The 17,154-nt window shown below is 38.9% G+C and overlaps 1 protein-coding gene across 6 annotated transcripts in view; it reads left to right on the top strand.

Moving 5' to 3' along the window:
• The window catches only part of Fxr1 (FMR1 autosomal homolog 1), a 70,973-nt gene that overhangs the window by 22,890 nt on the left and 30,929 nt on the right, over positions 1 to 17,154 (top strand). For all 6 annotated transcript variants that reach the window (XM_045161326.1, XM_045161331.1, XM_045161328.1 and 3 more), the window contains exon 4: positions 16,894 to 16,965. In XM_045161326.1, coding sequence (XP_045017261.1) covers positions 16,894 to 16,965 — 72 coding nt within the window. The remainder of the gene's footprint in view (positions 1 to 16,893; positions 16,966 to 17,154) is intronic.

Here is a 17,154-nt window from a genome sequence, read left to right on the forward strand (position 1 = left end):
CACTAGTATGAAAGTAATTTGGATATTAAGGATTATAATGCATTTGGATTTTTTGAACACATTTCTCTTTGTGTGTGTGTGAGGGACGATTGAACTTGGGCCAACAGGTTTTGCAAACAAGCATCTTTAACTTCTAAGGCATTTCCCCCAGCCACATTTGGGTTTTAAAAGAATTTAGATCTGAACTTCATGTAGTCATTTTTTTCTTGATAAAATGCAAAATATAATTAGTTCCCAAATTCCCCTTGGTAAAAGTAGATTAAGATTGTACTGCTTCTTATCTGCACACCCCTTCCCCCCAACTTGGAAAATACTGGTTGCCTGCCTGCCTGTCTTCAGTGTTACGTGTTTTTGATTAATAATAGTGCTAGTTGTGTGTGTGGTGGTAGTGAATGCTGTTAATCTTAGCATTCTCAGGAGCAAGAGGATCCATCATGAGTTTTAGGCCAATCTGAGCTATACAGTGGGACCCTGTCCTGTGTTCCTACTTCCCCCAAAAGTTAAAAATAATTGTCAAAGGACAGTGATGAGTTAGGACAAAAAAATCTAAATTTCCATTTTTGAATAAATTGGTATCATTTCTCCAATTTACCTAAATACATCCAACATTGTCACAGGAAATATGTGCCTCATTTATATAGAGCTAGGTGGCTAATTGTCTCCTAGCTGTGACAAAATACCTGACAAGTAAGTTAAGGAAGGCTTTGTTTTGGCTTATAGTGTGAGGGCAAAATCCACATCATGGCTAGGGGTTGCTGTTCCTGGTGGCAGAAGCCTCAGGCAGCTGGTCACATTGCACATTGCATTTGCAGTCAGGACAAAGAAAGAGGTGAATGTTAGTGCTCCTTTTTTTAATTTCCAGCCTGAGACCCCAACCTGTGGATCGCCCCATCTTAGTTGACGCAGTGTTGAAATTGTCTCACAGACATGCCCAACTATTTGTCTTCTAGGTGATTCTAGATCTTGTTAACATTGTATCGCAGGTAGGGAAACTGATAGGTTCACTGTGTACTTTTCCTTTTTCTAGAGCAAAACCTCTGTAATTATGTCAGTGCTGTGAGCCTGCTCCCTAAATAAGTATGTTTACATTTTTTCTTTTATAGTTGATTTTTACCAAGAGTGTAATACCTTGTTCTATAAGGAGACCTGTTGTCATCTAGATATATTAGTTGTATTCTTGAGTCAAATGATATTAGGGGAATGGAGAGATGAAAAGTTGTTTTGAGTTGACTGTTGGGGCAGTTAGTGGACCTTCCAGTATGGCAAGGATGCTGCAGGTTTCTGTGCAATGTTTATTTGAGTTCTATACTCCAAAGAAAATTGTTCAAAACTTTGTCTTTTTGTGGTTGTGTGTTTTTGTTTTTTTGGTCCATGAAAAGCCTATCACATGTCGAAAATTAAGTTTTTTTTAATCTCTGAGGGTAGAAGATTAAAAAAATGATTTCTATACACAGACAATAAACCGTGATAATTCTTCCCCCCCCCACTTTCCCTTCACAACTTGGCTCTCCATCATGATCTCCTCCCTCTCTGTTAGTCTCTTTTATTTTGAAGTCATCTTCTTTTTCTCCTATTATGAGGGTCTTGTGAAGGTATTGCAAGGTACTACGAGGTCTTGGATATTGAGGCCAATTTCTGTCTGGACAGTTGCACTGGCCCTTAAATTCTTTTCACCAGGACCCAGAGCCTTTGGAGGGTGTGATAGAGATGTTTCAGTGCTGGACACTCTTCTCAGCACTTTGTTGCCTTTTGGGTCATCCCTGTGGTCACTGCCATCTGAAAAGAGAAACTTCTCTAACCAAAAGTGAGAGGTAGTGGTAATATATGAATATGAACATTAAGTGTAGTGCATTTACCTAGACATGAGCAGGCTTTATACCCCTAGGGCTCATGACCTCCCCTCCCATTGGCTTTTGATTAGGTTTTCAGTACCAGGCATGTATTCCCTCTCATAGAGCTGGCCTCCAGTCCAATTAAAGAGCAGCTGGTTTTGCCCAGAGCAGACATGACACTATTGCACTTGTTTGGTCATTTGGCTTGCCTGGCCAATCTTGAGGCTTCCAGTGTCCACGGTTTTCACCACTGATGACTTCTGTCTCCCACAGGGCTGCATGCAGTGCAGCTTTTTCCAGCTTTCATTTGGCTGGTCTATAGGGAGAAGGTTTTCAGCCCAGCACCAGCTTAATTTCTCAGTGACCTTGCCACCCAGGCATTTGAAGTCTTCATCAATAGGGTCTTCCATCTGTTACTTTTGGGAAACCAAGGGCCTTGGCAATAGCCTGTAATGTTTTGGAGGGAGCAGAGCCCTCCCTGGCCAACAACTCATTGGAAAGTTTTTGTGAGATCATCTCTGGCACTGAAAATTTTCTAATAGCAATCTTTTGCTTCTGGATATGCCATTATCCAAAGAAGTAGGTTTTCCCCAGTATGTCTTTTTTTTTGCTTTTTGAGGTAGGCTCTCACCCTAGTCCAGGCTGACCTGGAATTCACTCTGGAGTCTCAGGGTGGCCTCAAACTCATGGAAATCCTCCTATCTCTGCCTCCCGAGTGCTGGGATTAAAGGCATGTGCCACCATGCCCAGTTTCCAATATGTCTTTTTTTTTGGTTTTTCGAGGTAGGGTCTCACTCTAGCCCAGGCTGACCTGAAATTCACTATGGAGTCTCAGGGTGGCCTTGAACTGACAGTGATCATCCTACCTCTGCCTCCCAAGTGCTGGGATTAAAGGCGTACGCCACCACGCCCGGCTTCCAACATGTCTTATTTTGAATATCTTGAATTTGACCCTCCCCCATGCTTCTCTTACTCAATCTCATCTCCTGGCCTCACTTAGGCCATTCCACTCTCTGTAATCTGTTCATGTACTTAGATATATACAGTACCATACTCTGAAGTCTTTCCTTCTCCCTCCCTCTGTTATAGCCTTTTATTTTATTTTTTTTACCTTACTGGCCTCTGCTATTAATTTTTGGTTAAATTTCACACACAAGTCTAACCATTTGTAGCTTGGATCCACATATGAGAGAGAACATGTAATGTTTGGCTTTTGAGTCCTGGGTTTCGTCACTTAGTATAATCCTTTCCAGATCCATCCATTTCCCAGAAAATTGCATTTTTCTTTATCACTGAACTCGATTGTGTAAATGTACCACATCTTTGTTATCCATTCATCTACTGAGCTGGTTCCATTTCATATCTATTGTGAATAGAGGAGCAGTAAACATGGTTGTGCAAGTATCTCTAAAGTAGTGAAAAAAGTCATTAGGATATATGCCTAGGAGTGGTATAGCTGGATCATTTGGTAACTCTATTTTTAGCTGTCTCAAGAACTTCCACCCTGATTTCCACAGTGGTTGGACCAGATTACATTCCCACCAATAGTGTAGAAGGGGTCTCCTTCTTCTGCACCATCACCAACATTTATTGTTATTTGTTTTCTTGATGGAGCCATTCTGACATGAGTGAGATGGAATCTCAAAGTAGTTTTAATTTGCATTTCCCTGATGGCTAATGATGTATAACACTTTTTGATGTTTATATGTCATCTGTATTTCTTCCTTTGAGAACTCTTATTTAGTTCGATAGGTCATTATTTAATTGGGGTGTTTGATTTCTTATTTTGTTTTGTTTTAGTTTTTGAGTTCTGTGTATATTCTGATATCAATCCTCTGTCAGATATGTAGCTGGCAAAAGATTTTCTGCCATTCTGTAGGTTGTCTCTTTGCTCTATTGTGCTGTACAAAAGCTTGTAATTTCATGAGAACCCAGCGGTTGATCTGTGGTTTTGTTTCCTGAGCAATTGGAGTTATATTCAGAAAGTCATTGCCGATGCCAAAATGTTGAAGTGTTTCTTCTAGCAATTTCAATGTTTTAGGTCTGATATTAAGGTCCTTTATCCACTTGGACTTGTTTCTTGTGCATGGAAAAAGACAAGGATCTATTTTCATCCTTCTACATACAGATAATCCAGTTTTCTCAGTAACACTTGTTGAAGAGGCTGTCTTTTCTCCAACAAATATTTTTTGGCATTTTTGTCACAAATTAGTTGGCTGTAGCTGCCTAGATTAACATCTGGGTCCTCTATCCTGTTCCATGGATCAACTATGTCTGTCTTTTTCACCATCTATCTATCTTACAAAAGAATACACAGGAATACCACCAGCCTTATTTTTGTAGCTCAAAATTGTGTGTGTGTGTGTGTATTACAATACACTGGAATTCTAAGCACAGAAAAAAGAGTTGAGCAGAAAGTATCCTAGGAGGAAATTTGTTAAGGTCAATTTTGAGACCTTTTTAAAAAAATTATTTTTAAGAGAGATGGTGAGAAAAATGGTGTGCTAGGGCCTCCGGTCACTGCAAACAACTCCGTATGTTTGCACATCTAGTTTTATGTGGATTCTGGGGACTTGAACCTGGGCTGTCAGGCTTTGCAAATGAGCACCTTTAACCACTGAATCAGCTCTCCAGCCTGAAGATAAGTTCATATATATATATATATATATATATATATATATATATATATATAATTTTTTTTTTTTTTACGTTAGCCTGAGGTTTTAGATCTGCTTAGAAATTCTGGTTGAAAGCTGGGCGTGGTGGCGCACGCCTTTAATCCCAGCACTAGGGAGGCAGAGGTAGGAGGATCACCGTGAGTTTGAGGCCACCCTGAGACTACATAGTGAATTCTAGGTCAGCCTGGGCTAGAGTCGAAAAACAAAAAAAAAAAAGAAAGAAAAAGAATTTCTGGTTGCTTTATTTATTTATGAATCAGGTAACTTTTTAAGTTTCTTTTCCCTTTCAGTTTAAACTTGTAAAGTTTTAAAATAGAAAAATGAAATGAGTTGCTGGGCACATGGCTCGGTGATTAAAGGCACTTGTTTGGAAAGACTGAATTCCCCACCTTAGCCTCCCATGTGAAGCTTGACAGCAGCAAAGACTATAGGTTTGTCCAGTCATCCTTGCTTAACTGCCATTTACTAGAGTTGAGTATTTTATCAGATGTTTTTAAGTTGTAATCATTGAAACTATAATACATATTTGAGCCTTTGGTATTTAGTTACTTGGGACATCACAGACATTTTCATGTCTGCTCGTACAGATTTACTTTAAAAATTTTTTGTTGTTTATTTTACTTATTTATTTATTTGAGAGTGACAGAGAGAAAAAGAGAGAGAGAGCAAGCGTGCAAGTGTGCGCTCATGCCAGGGCCACCAGCAACTGCAAACGAACTCCAGATACATGCGCCCCATTGTGCGTCTGGCTAACGTGGGTCCTAGGGAATCAAGCCTCAAACCGGGGTTCTTAGGTTTAACAGGCAAGTGCCTAACTGCTAAGCCACCTCTCCATCCCCAGGTTTACTTCTTTATTCCTAACCATTCCATAAAATCCCTTGGTCTGGATGTATCTAAAATTGAGATTGAAATTATTAGCAGATTTTTTGGTATACAACAGTAAGGTAATATCTATATGTTAAATCTTCTTAAGGGTCAATTGCTAAATCAAAAGACAATATATGTTTTGGGGAGATGGCTTAGTGGTTAAAGCGCTTGCCTGTGAAGCTTAAGGACTCGTGTTTGACTCTCCAGTTCCCATGTAAGCAGACACACAAGGTGACACAAGTGCACAAGGTTGCACCTGGCTCTGGAGTTTACTGCAGTGGCTGGAGGCCCTGGCATACCAGTCTTCCTCCCCTTTAACTCTCTTACAGAAAAAAGGCCAGCCTTTTGGACTTGCCAAAAAAAAAAAAAGACAATGTGTATTTAAGATCTTTGAAAGCCCATGAGAAGGCCAGGCCTGGATAAAGCCCAGAACTGAAGGAAGGAAGGATTGAGTACAGAAAGCTTCTGTGAGAAGGAAAATGTGTGGTAAAGCCCTCACGAATGCATTTTTAATATCTTTATTTATTTTTTAGTGACAGAGGGAGAGAGAAAATGGGCACCCCAAGGCCACTGCAAATGAACTCCAGACGGGTGTGTCACCATGTGCATGCATCTAGCTTACATGGGACCTGGGGAATTGAACCTGGGTCCTTAGGCTTTGCAGGCAAGCATCTTAACCGCTAAGCCATCTCTCCAGCGCACAAAAGCCTTTCTAAAGTATTTTAAACTTGATGGCCAGAAGTTAAGCCTACTGAATTTTTGTTGAGCAGTGACCCTGAAGATCTTTCATATTGTTGGTATGTTGCTCCTTGTCTTTTTGGTCCATGAAAGGTTTTTTCTTATTATTTTTCTTTTCTTTCTTTTGGTGCTTTAAATCAAACCTAGGATGTCACATGTTAGGTGAATGTTGGTTCTATAGGTACATCTTTTTTCCCCCCTTTTCTTTTAGACTGGCTTTCCTATACACTGTCTCCTTAGTTTGGCTTTAAACTCTTCCTCCTAACCTCAGCCTCTGATGTGCTAAGATATAGGTGTGTGTCATCAAACATGTATATTCACCAGTCCAGGATCTTGTTTGAACAGAAGACAGGACTAGATTGGTGTAGATAAGAGAAGTGGTTTTTTTTTTCAGTACTGTGGGGGTTGCTTGATGGCTCTTGTTCATGCTGGATAAGCACCCCACCACTGGAAATTGAACCTAGGGCCTCAAATGAGGTATTTTCCCAGGCCTGTATTTGATAGTCTTGCATGTTATTTTTTCTTGATAAGTGTACTCTTAAAAGTTTAACTCTTCTAGATTGTGTAGTCTAACAAAATACAATTGTAGAGAAAGCTTTAACAGCTCACGGGCAGCTTAATGGAAGGGATGTATAAGACTAGGTGGGGGTTAGAGGTCCAGCAAACATCCAAGAGCTTCCATGTTGGTCAGTGTTGGCAGTCTGCTTCACAGTGCTCCACAAATAATCTAGCCAAAAGCAGCTGGTGGGAGGAAAGGGTTTATTTTTGGCTTATAGGCTCGAGGGGAAGCTCCATGATGGCAGGGGAAAATGAGGACATGAGCAGAGGTTGGACATCTTCTGGCCAACATCAGGTGGACAACAGCCACAGAAAAGTATGTCAAACACTGGCAAGGGGAAGCTGTCTTTACCATCCATAAGCCCACCCCCAACAATACATTGCATCTAGGAGGCTCCAGTTTCCAAATGACCACCAGCTGGGGACCTAGCATTCAGAACCGCGTAAGTTTATGCATAAGTTCATGGGTGACACCTGAGTCAAACAACCACAGTCACTAACCACACTGACAGCACATTGATCTGCTCACTATTCTAGAAGCTCTATTAATGTGCTTTTTCATTAAACAAAACAAAAAACCCAGAAAACTATTTCCAAGGAGAGAATGAGCATGGGTATGCCAGGGCTTCTAGCTGCTATAAACGCCAGATACTTGTGCCACTTTGTGCATCTGGCTTTTATGTGGCCACTGGAAAATTGAATGTGGATCATCAGGTTTTGAAGGCAAGCACCTTAACCACTGAACCATCTCTTCAGCCCCCCTGATTTTTTAAAAATGTTTTTATTTATTTGCAAACAGAGAAAGACAAACAAAGAATAGGTGCACCAGGGCCTCTCTAGCCGCCACGAACAAACTCCAGATGCAGGTGCCACTTTTGTACATTTGGCTTTATGTGGGTATTGGGGAATTGAACTCAGGTCTTCAAGGCTTTGCAGGCAAGTGCCTTAACTGCTAAGCCATCTCTCCAGACCTCCCTAATGTGCTTTCCCCCTTTTAAAAAAATAATATTTATTAGTGAAAGGGGCAGGTAGAGAGAATGGGTGTTCCAGGGCCTCCTTTAATGGCAGACTTTCCAGACATTCTTAGCTAGCTTCACAGGCCTTAATCACTAAGTGATCTCGCCAGTCTCCTAATTTGCTTTTAAGATGAGAATTTCTGGTAACTATCAAACTGTAATAGACTCTATTGTCTTCTAAACTCTGATTACCATCTTTGGTTCCAGGACATCCTGTATGTACCAAAATTTGGGGATGCTTGTATGTATGTACGTATATATGTATGTATGAATGTGTGAATGGATATATTCCTTACCCTGTATATGCACAGTAATTGCATATATGCTAAAATATCTTATATGCTTTCAGTTACCTTACTTATGATACCCAATAACATGAATGTTGTGTATATAGTTGCTGTGCTCTATTGTTGGGGAATAATGACAAGAAAAATTGTGCATTTGTTTTCTTGAAAACTTTTGACCCTCCATTGGATTCAAATATGAAGTTTGAGTTTACTAACCTTGTAGGTTTAGAAACTGATAACTAGTGGAAGCACACAGGGTCTTGCTGGGTGTCTAGGCTGGTCTTGATATCCTCTACTCTGCCTCCTGAATGTTTAGCTTTTAGGTATGTTATACCATGCCAGGGTGAAAATTTTTTTTGTAAAACTTGATTTTTAATTTTGAGGTTTTTTTTTTGTTTTAGTGTCAGTAGTTGAAACAAGAATTGACAAATACATTTTTTTTTATATTTTTTTGTTCATTTTATTTATCTATTTATTTGAGAGTGACAGACACAGAGAGAGAGACAGATAGAGGGAGAGAGAGAGAGAATAGGCGAGCCAGGGCTTCCAGCCTCTGCAAACGAACTCCAGATGCGTGCGCCCCCTTGTGCATCTGGCTAACGTGGGACCTGGGGAACCGAGCCTCGAACCGGGGTCCTTAGGCTTCACAGGCAAGCGCTTAACCGCTAAGCCATCTCTCCAGCCCGACAAATACATTTTTGACATGTGCAGTTCTATTTCTAGTTGTGTGGTATATTGTCATGCTTTAGCATTATATAGCATTTTATTTTATTTAAAAAATTTTATTTTGATTTATTTGAGAGTGACAGAGAAAGAGGGAGCTAGAAAGAATGGGTGCGCCTGGGCCTCCAGCCACTTCATGTGGACTCCACATGCGTGCACCCCTTGTGTGTCTGGCTAACGTGGGTCCTGGGGAATTGAGCCTCAAACTGGGGTCCTTAGGCTTCACAGGCAAGTGCTTAACTGCTAAGCCATCTCTCCAGCCCAGCATTTTATTTTTATTAAAATGTTGAGTTAGGTGCCATGAAAGAAACTGGATTAAAAAATAAAAGTTTTAGCTGGTCTAGTGGTTAGGGTGCTTGCCTGTGAAGCCTAATGACCCAGGTTCAAATCCCCAGTACCCAGTGTGCATCTAGAGTTTGTTTGCAGTGGCTAGAGGCTCTGATGTGCTCTGACTCTTCCTTTCTCTTAAATAAGTAAATAAGATTTTTTAAAAAAGTCTTTTAAGCCAGAGTGAACCTTACCTCAAAAAACCCCCCAAAAATTCTTTTAATATGAGCCACTTTAATGTAACCCTTTTAGAATTTTAATACAAAAGGTATAATAGACTTGTGTGTCTTAGTCTGTTTGCAGGTAGGAATTAGAGTTTTAGCTCTGTGTTTAAACTTCTTACCAAGTTCATTACATTTATTGCTTGGAGATATAAACTATTCTTTTGTGGGAGGGGGTGTTGTAGATTCATGTCGATGAGATGCACTTCCAAACCAGGCACAAGAATCTGGTCCCTTTTTACAGATCCATGCAGAGGGGAAAAAAAGCAATTGCCACCAGCAAACATACTTCAGGGACCCAGGCCCCACTCATGCACATAGGATATCTTTAGACTGGAATTCCAGATCTACTTATACACTTGTGAGACCCTAGGATACACCCAAAATGACACCTCTTCTAGCCAGGCAGCTGGGAATCCAAGAAGCTTTTATAAAATTGGAATATATTGGGGACATCCATTTAAATAATCACATTTATCCCTGTACCCCAGTAGATTTATAGCTATTTTATATTGTATTTAGATTAAAGGTTTTTACCAACTTAAGATGTTACTTTTAAAGTTGTAAGTCTTGGGCTGGAGAGATGGCTTAGTGGTTAAGGTGCTTGCCTGCAAAGCCTAAGGACCCAGGTTCAATCTCCAGGTCCCACATAAGCCAGATGTACAAAGTAGTGCATGTGTCTGGAGTGAGTTTGCAGTGACTTGAGGACCTGGTATGCACATTGTGTCTCATGCCCACATACACTGTCTCTAATAAATAAGTAAAAATCAATTAAAAACTGAATCTATTGTGGGAAATCCATTTAAACTATCACATTTCACCCCTGGACCCCAACAGACTTATAACTATTTTGTATTTAGTTTAAAGGTCTTGTAAAATAGTCTTTATTAAGATACAGTTTTAAAGTTTTAAGTCTTGGTCTGGAGAGATGGATGAGTGATTAAAGTGTTTTCCTGCGAAGCCAAAGGATCTAGATTTGATTCCCAAAGACCCACATAAAACCAGATGTACAAGGTAGTGAATGCATCTGGAGTTCATTTGCAGTGGCTTGAGGCCCTGGCACACCCATTCATTCTTCTCCTCTCTCACTCTCAAATAAATTAATTAAAGGTGTATATATTAAGTCTTAAGTCTTAATTGAAATTCAAGACTTTTTAGTTGAGTCTTGTAAAATTAAGATGTTATATATATTTAATATATAAAAGCCCAGAATAAACACCTTTAATTGTTACAAGGCATAACAAGGAGAGACTGGACCAGTATTACTTTAGTAACCATCAAGAAAACATTAAATATGTGTAGTTAAGTTTGATACTATAACCAGTGACTGAGAGTTTTTGGAATTTTTTTTGTTTTGTTTTTAATTTTGTCTCTTTAGCTGTTTTGAGTGGCTGGGAAATTTTTATCTGGAGCCAGCAGCACTTTATGGTAGCCCTTTGTATAGTCCTGGCATATCCAAATATTTTATAAAGAGTACTTTAAAAAATATTTTTATTTATTTTATTTATTTGACAGAGAAAAAGAATGGGTGTGCCAGGGCCTCCAGCCATTGCAAAAGAACAACAGACGTGTGCACCCCTTGTGCATCTGGCTAACGTGGGTCCTGGGGAATCGAACCTGGGTCCTTTGGCTTTGCAAGCAAATGCCTTAACCGCTAAGTCATCCCTACAGCCCCAGATTTTTTTAAAAAAAGCTTTAGGTTTTTAATGTCTACCCAGTCTGTCTTTCAATGACATTGTGTAGTCTTTTTACCAAGGTTATTATGTCTTGTCTTAATGTTTCAGTAGCTTATGTCTCATGTTTGACAATAGCAGCTTCTCAGTAACCTAAAACCAATCTCTGTTAGTAACATTTTAAATTTGAAGTTTTTAAGCTTTAGATCTTAAAATGTTTTTTAGTTCTGTATCTTTAGCCAAGCACATCAGTCACATCAGTCTATTACAGATTTAATCTTGATAAGACTCTCTGGACATGGGCAGCAGAATACAGTCAGCCCTTAGAGGTAGCTGTGTTCTAATAAAGTTCTTTGTAATCTTTGCTTCCCCTTGGAGAGCTCAGAAGTACAGCCTCCAAATGCAATTCTTGCTGCACTTAGCATTTTTAAACTCTTTCCAGAATAGCCCATAAACCTTGGCTTACTGTTCTGGAAGGTATCTTCAGTTGCAGCCACCAAGTCCATGCCCATTCCTCTACAATGAAAGCTTGAAAGACCAAAATCCACTAGCCAGATAGCCGGAAATACAAAAAGCTTTAATAAAACTAAATCTGTTAGGGGACATCCATTTCAACTACTACTGGGCCTGTTTCTAGTACTTAATTAATTAAGTATAAATGCTACAGAAAGTAGATGTGATACTCATTTCAGACTATGAATGTGGTACTATTGATTTTCTAGGTAGAAAAATCACATTGCATTATTGTATATTAAGGTTGATTTTTTTTTTTTCAAGACAAGGTCTGTGTAGCACAGGCTGACCTCAAATTTGGAATCCCCCTGCCTCATTCTTCTAAGTACTGGACTTTCTTTTTCTTTTCTTTTTTTTTTAAAGATAGGTCTCATTCTAATGTAGGTTGACCTGGAACTTGCTCTATCCCAGAGTGGCCTTGAACTCATAGGTGGCTCTCCTACTTCAGGCTCCTGAGTGCTGGGATTAAGGGCTGGGATTGCCAATATGTGTGCTACCATGCTTGTCTGGCAGTTTATTTGGTTTTCTTTGTTAATTATAATGACAGTGAGTGGCAGATACTTGGAATTGGTACTCTGTGTGTATGTCTAGATGGAAGATGGGCCATTATGATTATTCACATTGCTAAAGCTATTTTAAAGTGTTTAAAAATATAATGAACTTTTTGAAAACTCAAACTTAGTGTTTCATATCTATTTGGTTGTTTCTTTGAAGGGTACAGTTGAAAATTATTAAAACTACTCTTTATAATCCAGATTAAAATTCCATATAAGTCATGCATGGTTTTATGCTTTATTTGTGGAGGGGTGCTGAAATTCTTAATGCTGCAGTTTAGTTTTAATTGAATAATTCAGCCAGTTGTGAATAGTTCTTCCCTCCCTCCCTCCCTCTCAATTTTTTTTGGTTTGGATTTTCAAGGTACGGTTTTGCTATGTAGTCTCAAGAGTGCCTTTGAACTCATGGCAGTCTTATCTCTGGCTCCCAATTGCTTGCACTAAAGGTGTGTGCAACCACACCCATCTTAGTTCTGTCTCTCTCAAATTTATTTGATAAAGAGAGATAAGAGAAAGAGGGAGGGAGAGAGAGAATGCACATGCCAGGGCCCTCAGCCACTGCAAATAAACTCCAGACACATGCATCATGTGGATCTACCTGACAGGTCCTGGGGAATTGAGCCTGGGTCCTTTGGCTTTGCAGGCAAGTGCCTTAACTGCTAAGTCATCTCTCCAGCCCTCTTTTTTTAAAAAATTTTTATTAGCATTTTCCATGATTATAAAAAAAAATCCCATGTTAATTCCGTCCTCTTTTTTTTCATACTTAGATTTTATTAGATTAAGAGAAGGAAAAAAAATACAGAGAGCTGCCATGTGGCAGGAGGAACTTTTAGAGAGCTCCCCCTTACCCCAACCTCAGCTCAGCTGAGAAGAGAGGGGCTTACCTGAGCACAGGTTCCTGGAAGTTCAGGAGAGGTGAAAAATTAACAAGAGGCTTTGCCCACCTTGTAAGCATCTATTCATAATCTTATTGCCAAAGGCTTTACCCTGAGGTTCAGGTGAGTGAGAGAGAGTTGAGTGGTGCTGGCTCAGGACTGGGGGTGAGATTGCTGATTGGATAGTCTAGGTCAGATGATGCTCAGCAGGCAGGTTCTGTGTTCCCTCTTCCTGACAGCCTACCTTATACCTCCTCATTTTCCCATTTCTAGAGAAAAAAGTCTTAACTGTTAGAGGAAAGGAGCCAGAGCTGAATGTGGTCATTGAGTATGGCAGTTTGAGTCAGTGGGGGCCTCCAAAGGCCCAAGAGAGAAACCTGTGAGTCAGTGAGTCATATATATCTCTTCACCATCTATCTGTATGTGGGGTAGTTACCCCCTTTTTTTTTTTTTATAACAGAACATAATCAAGAGTCCTAGAAGATTCTTCTACCTAAGCAAAAATACAGTTAAAGCTGTTTGGATGACTTTTTAGCAAATGAAGCTTGAGGTGTGTCATAGTCAGTTCCACATTGATGGGATGAACATCTGACCTGACACAGTTTAAGGAGGGGATTTGTTTCAAACATAGAGATCCAGGGGAAGTTCCATCAATGTCAGAAAAAGCTGACTTCCTCCCTTTCACAGATCCAAGCAGAGAAACAACCAAAAGCCAGCATACACTGAAAAACAGCAAGCACACTGCCAGAGAATAAATTGCTCTCCTACCTTTGGACTGGAATTCAGATCCACCCCCAGTGACACTTCTTTCAGCCAAGTGGCTAGGGATCCAAGTTACAAGTTTAATTTTAACACCTGACTCAGTGGGGGACATACATTTAAATTTGCCATGAGGTATAACCACCCATAGAAAATACAGGGAAGTTCAGCATTATTAAACATTAATGTTCATATTTTCCTGGTTTTGATGATACAGAAATCTGCCATAGGCACAATTCTCTAAATGTCACCAGTTATTCATGAGCTATTGACATGATGATAGAATATTTTAGAAATACTGATACCATATTTAAAACTCATGTCTGCCTAAGCTAGAGTAAGACCCTGCCTTGAAAAACCAAAATAAATAAATCAAATTAAAACTCTAAAAAGATTTGTTATTGTTCAATTTTCATGTACGTTACTTGAAATGTAATCATTGTAATTAATTGAAAAATTATTTGGAACTAAGAGTGACCATTTGTGCTATAATCAGGGCATGTTTTTATATTTAACCAACATGATTGACTAATCCATTGAATGTTTTGTTCCTAGTAAACTTTAGACTTTGGTCATTTTTCCACTTAAGAGGTAAATTTTGGTGTACAAATACTTAAAAGTTATAAAATTTATTTATTTTTTGTTTTATTTTTTTGAGGTAGGGTCTTACTCTAGCCCATGCTGACCTGGAATTTGCTATGTAGTCTCAGGGTAGCCTCAAACTCAAGGTGATCCTCCTACCTCTGCCTCCCAAGGGGCTGGGTTTACAGGTGTGCACCACCACTCCTGGCCATAACATTTAATTTGATGAAGTAATGGTTGAATGATTAACTGTATAAGAATATTGTTTTTCTTTTTTGTCCTCTGAAATACTTGAGAACATCTAGTTGTCATTTGACGATTACATAGAGATAGTACTATATAGTTTTACATTCACTGGAAGTCGTGGGGGGGGGCAGCTCTCAGTTGTGTTCTCCTTGTAACTGGTTGTAAAATAATAAATGATAGATCCTCTATTAATGACTTCATTGTTTTTCCTTCCTTTTCGAAAGTGATGCAGTATTTCAGGCTGCAATAAGGAAACTGTAATATGGTAGTATTATTTTATTATAGGTGATGGCTATCATTCCTTTGGTTCCTTATTTTGACCTCTAAAAAGTGAGTAGTAGTTTTGTAGAGCATTGGCTTATTAGCACATTTGAAAACTCAAAGTAACTAAATGCATAAATTTAGGGAAAATGAAAATAAGATTACTGAGAGTCTGTGTTAGGTTTAATATAAAAGGCTTACTAGTATACATATGCTAACCAAACAGAATAAATTTTATTCTACTCTAAAAAAATTAGAGCTGGGGAGAAGGCTTAGTGGTAAAGGTACTTGTTTGCAAAGCCTACCAGTCTTGATTCAGTTTATCCTTATCCAAGTAAAACCAGGTTCCCAAAGGGGCATGTGTATCTGGAGTTTGTTGTAGCAGTCACTCTCTGTTCATAAATAAAAAAATTAAAGATATTTTCACTTTCTTTGGAAAACTTCAAAGAAAGGATGAAGCTATAATATTAAATATTTGGGTCTACTTATTAGAAGAAATTCAGATTATAAAGTTGATTCTTTTTGTATTGGCATTTCTGTTTTTTTTTCTCTGTCCCTGTCTCTTTCTTTTCATTTGTTTGAGGCTAGGGTCTCTTTCTAGCCCATGCTGACCTGGAACTCACAGTGATCATCTTACTTCTGCCTCCTGAGTGCTGGCATTACAGGCATGCACTACCATGCCTGCCGCTCTGTTTTCTCTTCTAGCTTTTTTTCCTAATTAAGCAATGGAGTTGATTAGATTTTCGCTTATTCATTTACTGTCCAGTATTACTTCCACTTTCAAGATGAGCTTAAATCATGATTTGTTTGCACATGTTTTCCACATGGCTCTTACTATCCACTGCTAGGTTTCCTTGGCCACCTCCATGGCATTCTTTGTTCCTATAATACTAATTCTTGTGAGGCTACTACTTCTCAGTTTCCTGCTTGTATTTATTGAAAATACACTAAACAAGTTGCTGTATCATAGAAGAAGTCTCCAATGGAAACATTTCTAATCTATTATGTTCATAAAACTCATAAATTTGTGCATGTACACAATCACATATAAAAAATACAAAGTCTAGCCAGACAAGGTGCTTAAGTAAGATGCATGTCTTAATCCCAGCCTATGTGAGGTGGAGGCTGGAGGATAAAGTTACATGGTGAGTTCAACGCCAGCTTGAGCTGTATTATCATGGGTTCCACTCTTAAAAAAAAAAATCCCATGTTTTGTTGGTAGGACCTTTTTGGTTTTTTTAGGTAGGGTCTTGCTCTAGCCCAGGCTGACCTGGAATTCACTATGTAGTCTCAGGGTGACCTCGAACTCAATGGTAATCCTCAGCTTCCCGAGTGCTGGTATTAAAGGCATGTGCCACCATGCCTGGCTGGTGGAACTTCTTAAAAGGTACTTGTATTCTGCTAGGTGGACGAAGTAAGTGTAATGGTTTACTCTTCAGCTAAGCAGTTGTAATATATTTGAATTGGCTTTTAGCTGGGGACCGAAAAGTACCCTTAAAGTAATTTATCCATTTCTCATTTATCAATTTGTGAAAACAGTTTTTATTTTATTTTATTTTATTTGTTTTCTGAGGTAGGGTCTCACTCTAGCCCAGGCTGACCTGGAATTCACTAAGGAGTCTCAGGGTGGCTTCGAACTCATGGCAGTCCTCCTACCTCTGTCTCCCAAGTGCTGGGATTAAAGGCGTGCGCCACCATGCCTGGCTTCTTTTTTTTTTTTTTTTTTTTTTGTGGTAGGGTCTTATTCTAGCACAGGCTGACCTGGAATTACTATTTAGTATAAGGGTGGCCTTGAACTTACAGCAATCTTCCTACCTCTGCCTCCTGAGTGCTTGAACTAAAGGCGTGAGCTATCACTACTGGCTTGAAAATAATTCGTAATTTTTATTAACTATATTAACATTCATTACATATAATTGCTTTGTAAGAAGGATTTACTTAAACTAAGGATTATGTTTAGTAAGCAGGAAGATTTATAGAAGCTAAGTTATCCCAAAAGCATTCAGCTTTCTTTTAAGTAGTAAAGCTTGATGTCTATACAATTTCTGTAACTGCATCTAGCTTGCCAGTGTCTTCAGCAGTTTCTGATTCTTGAGCTTAATGAGATTTGACATTTGCAACAGGACAGTTATAATATTAAAGTCTTTTGGGATGAATGGATAAAGAAATTTTTTTCTGTTTAGGTTTATTCAAGAGCAAACGACCAAGAACCATGTGGATGGTGGTTAGCTAAAGTTCGGATGATGAAAGGAGAAGTAAGTTATCTTAACATTTGACAGTTTCCTAATGAATTATTCTTGGTTTCTATAAATGTTTCAGCTCGGTTGTACCTAAAAGACTACCTCAAAAATAGTTGATCACACAGTTCAAAATTTCATTGGATTTGCACTTCTGTTTATATATTTTTATGTATTTATTTGAAAGACAGAAGTAGAGGCAGATAG

The sequence above is a fragment of the Jaculus jaculus genome, chromosome 11, assembly GCF_020740685.1.
Source record: "Jaculus jaculus isolate mJacJac1 chromosome 11, mJacJac1.mat.Y.cur, whole genome shotgun sequence".
NCBI classification, from domain to species: Eukaryota; Metazoa; Chordata; class Mammalia; order Rodentia; family Dipodidae; genus Jaculus; species Jaculus jaculus.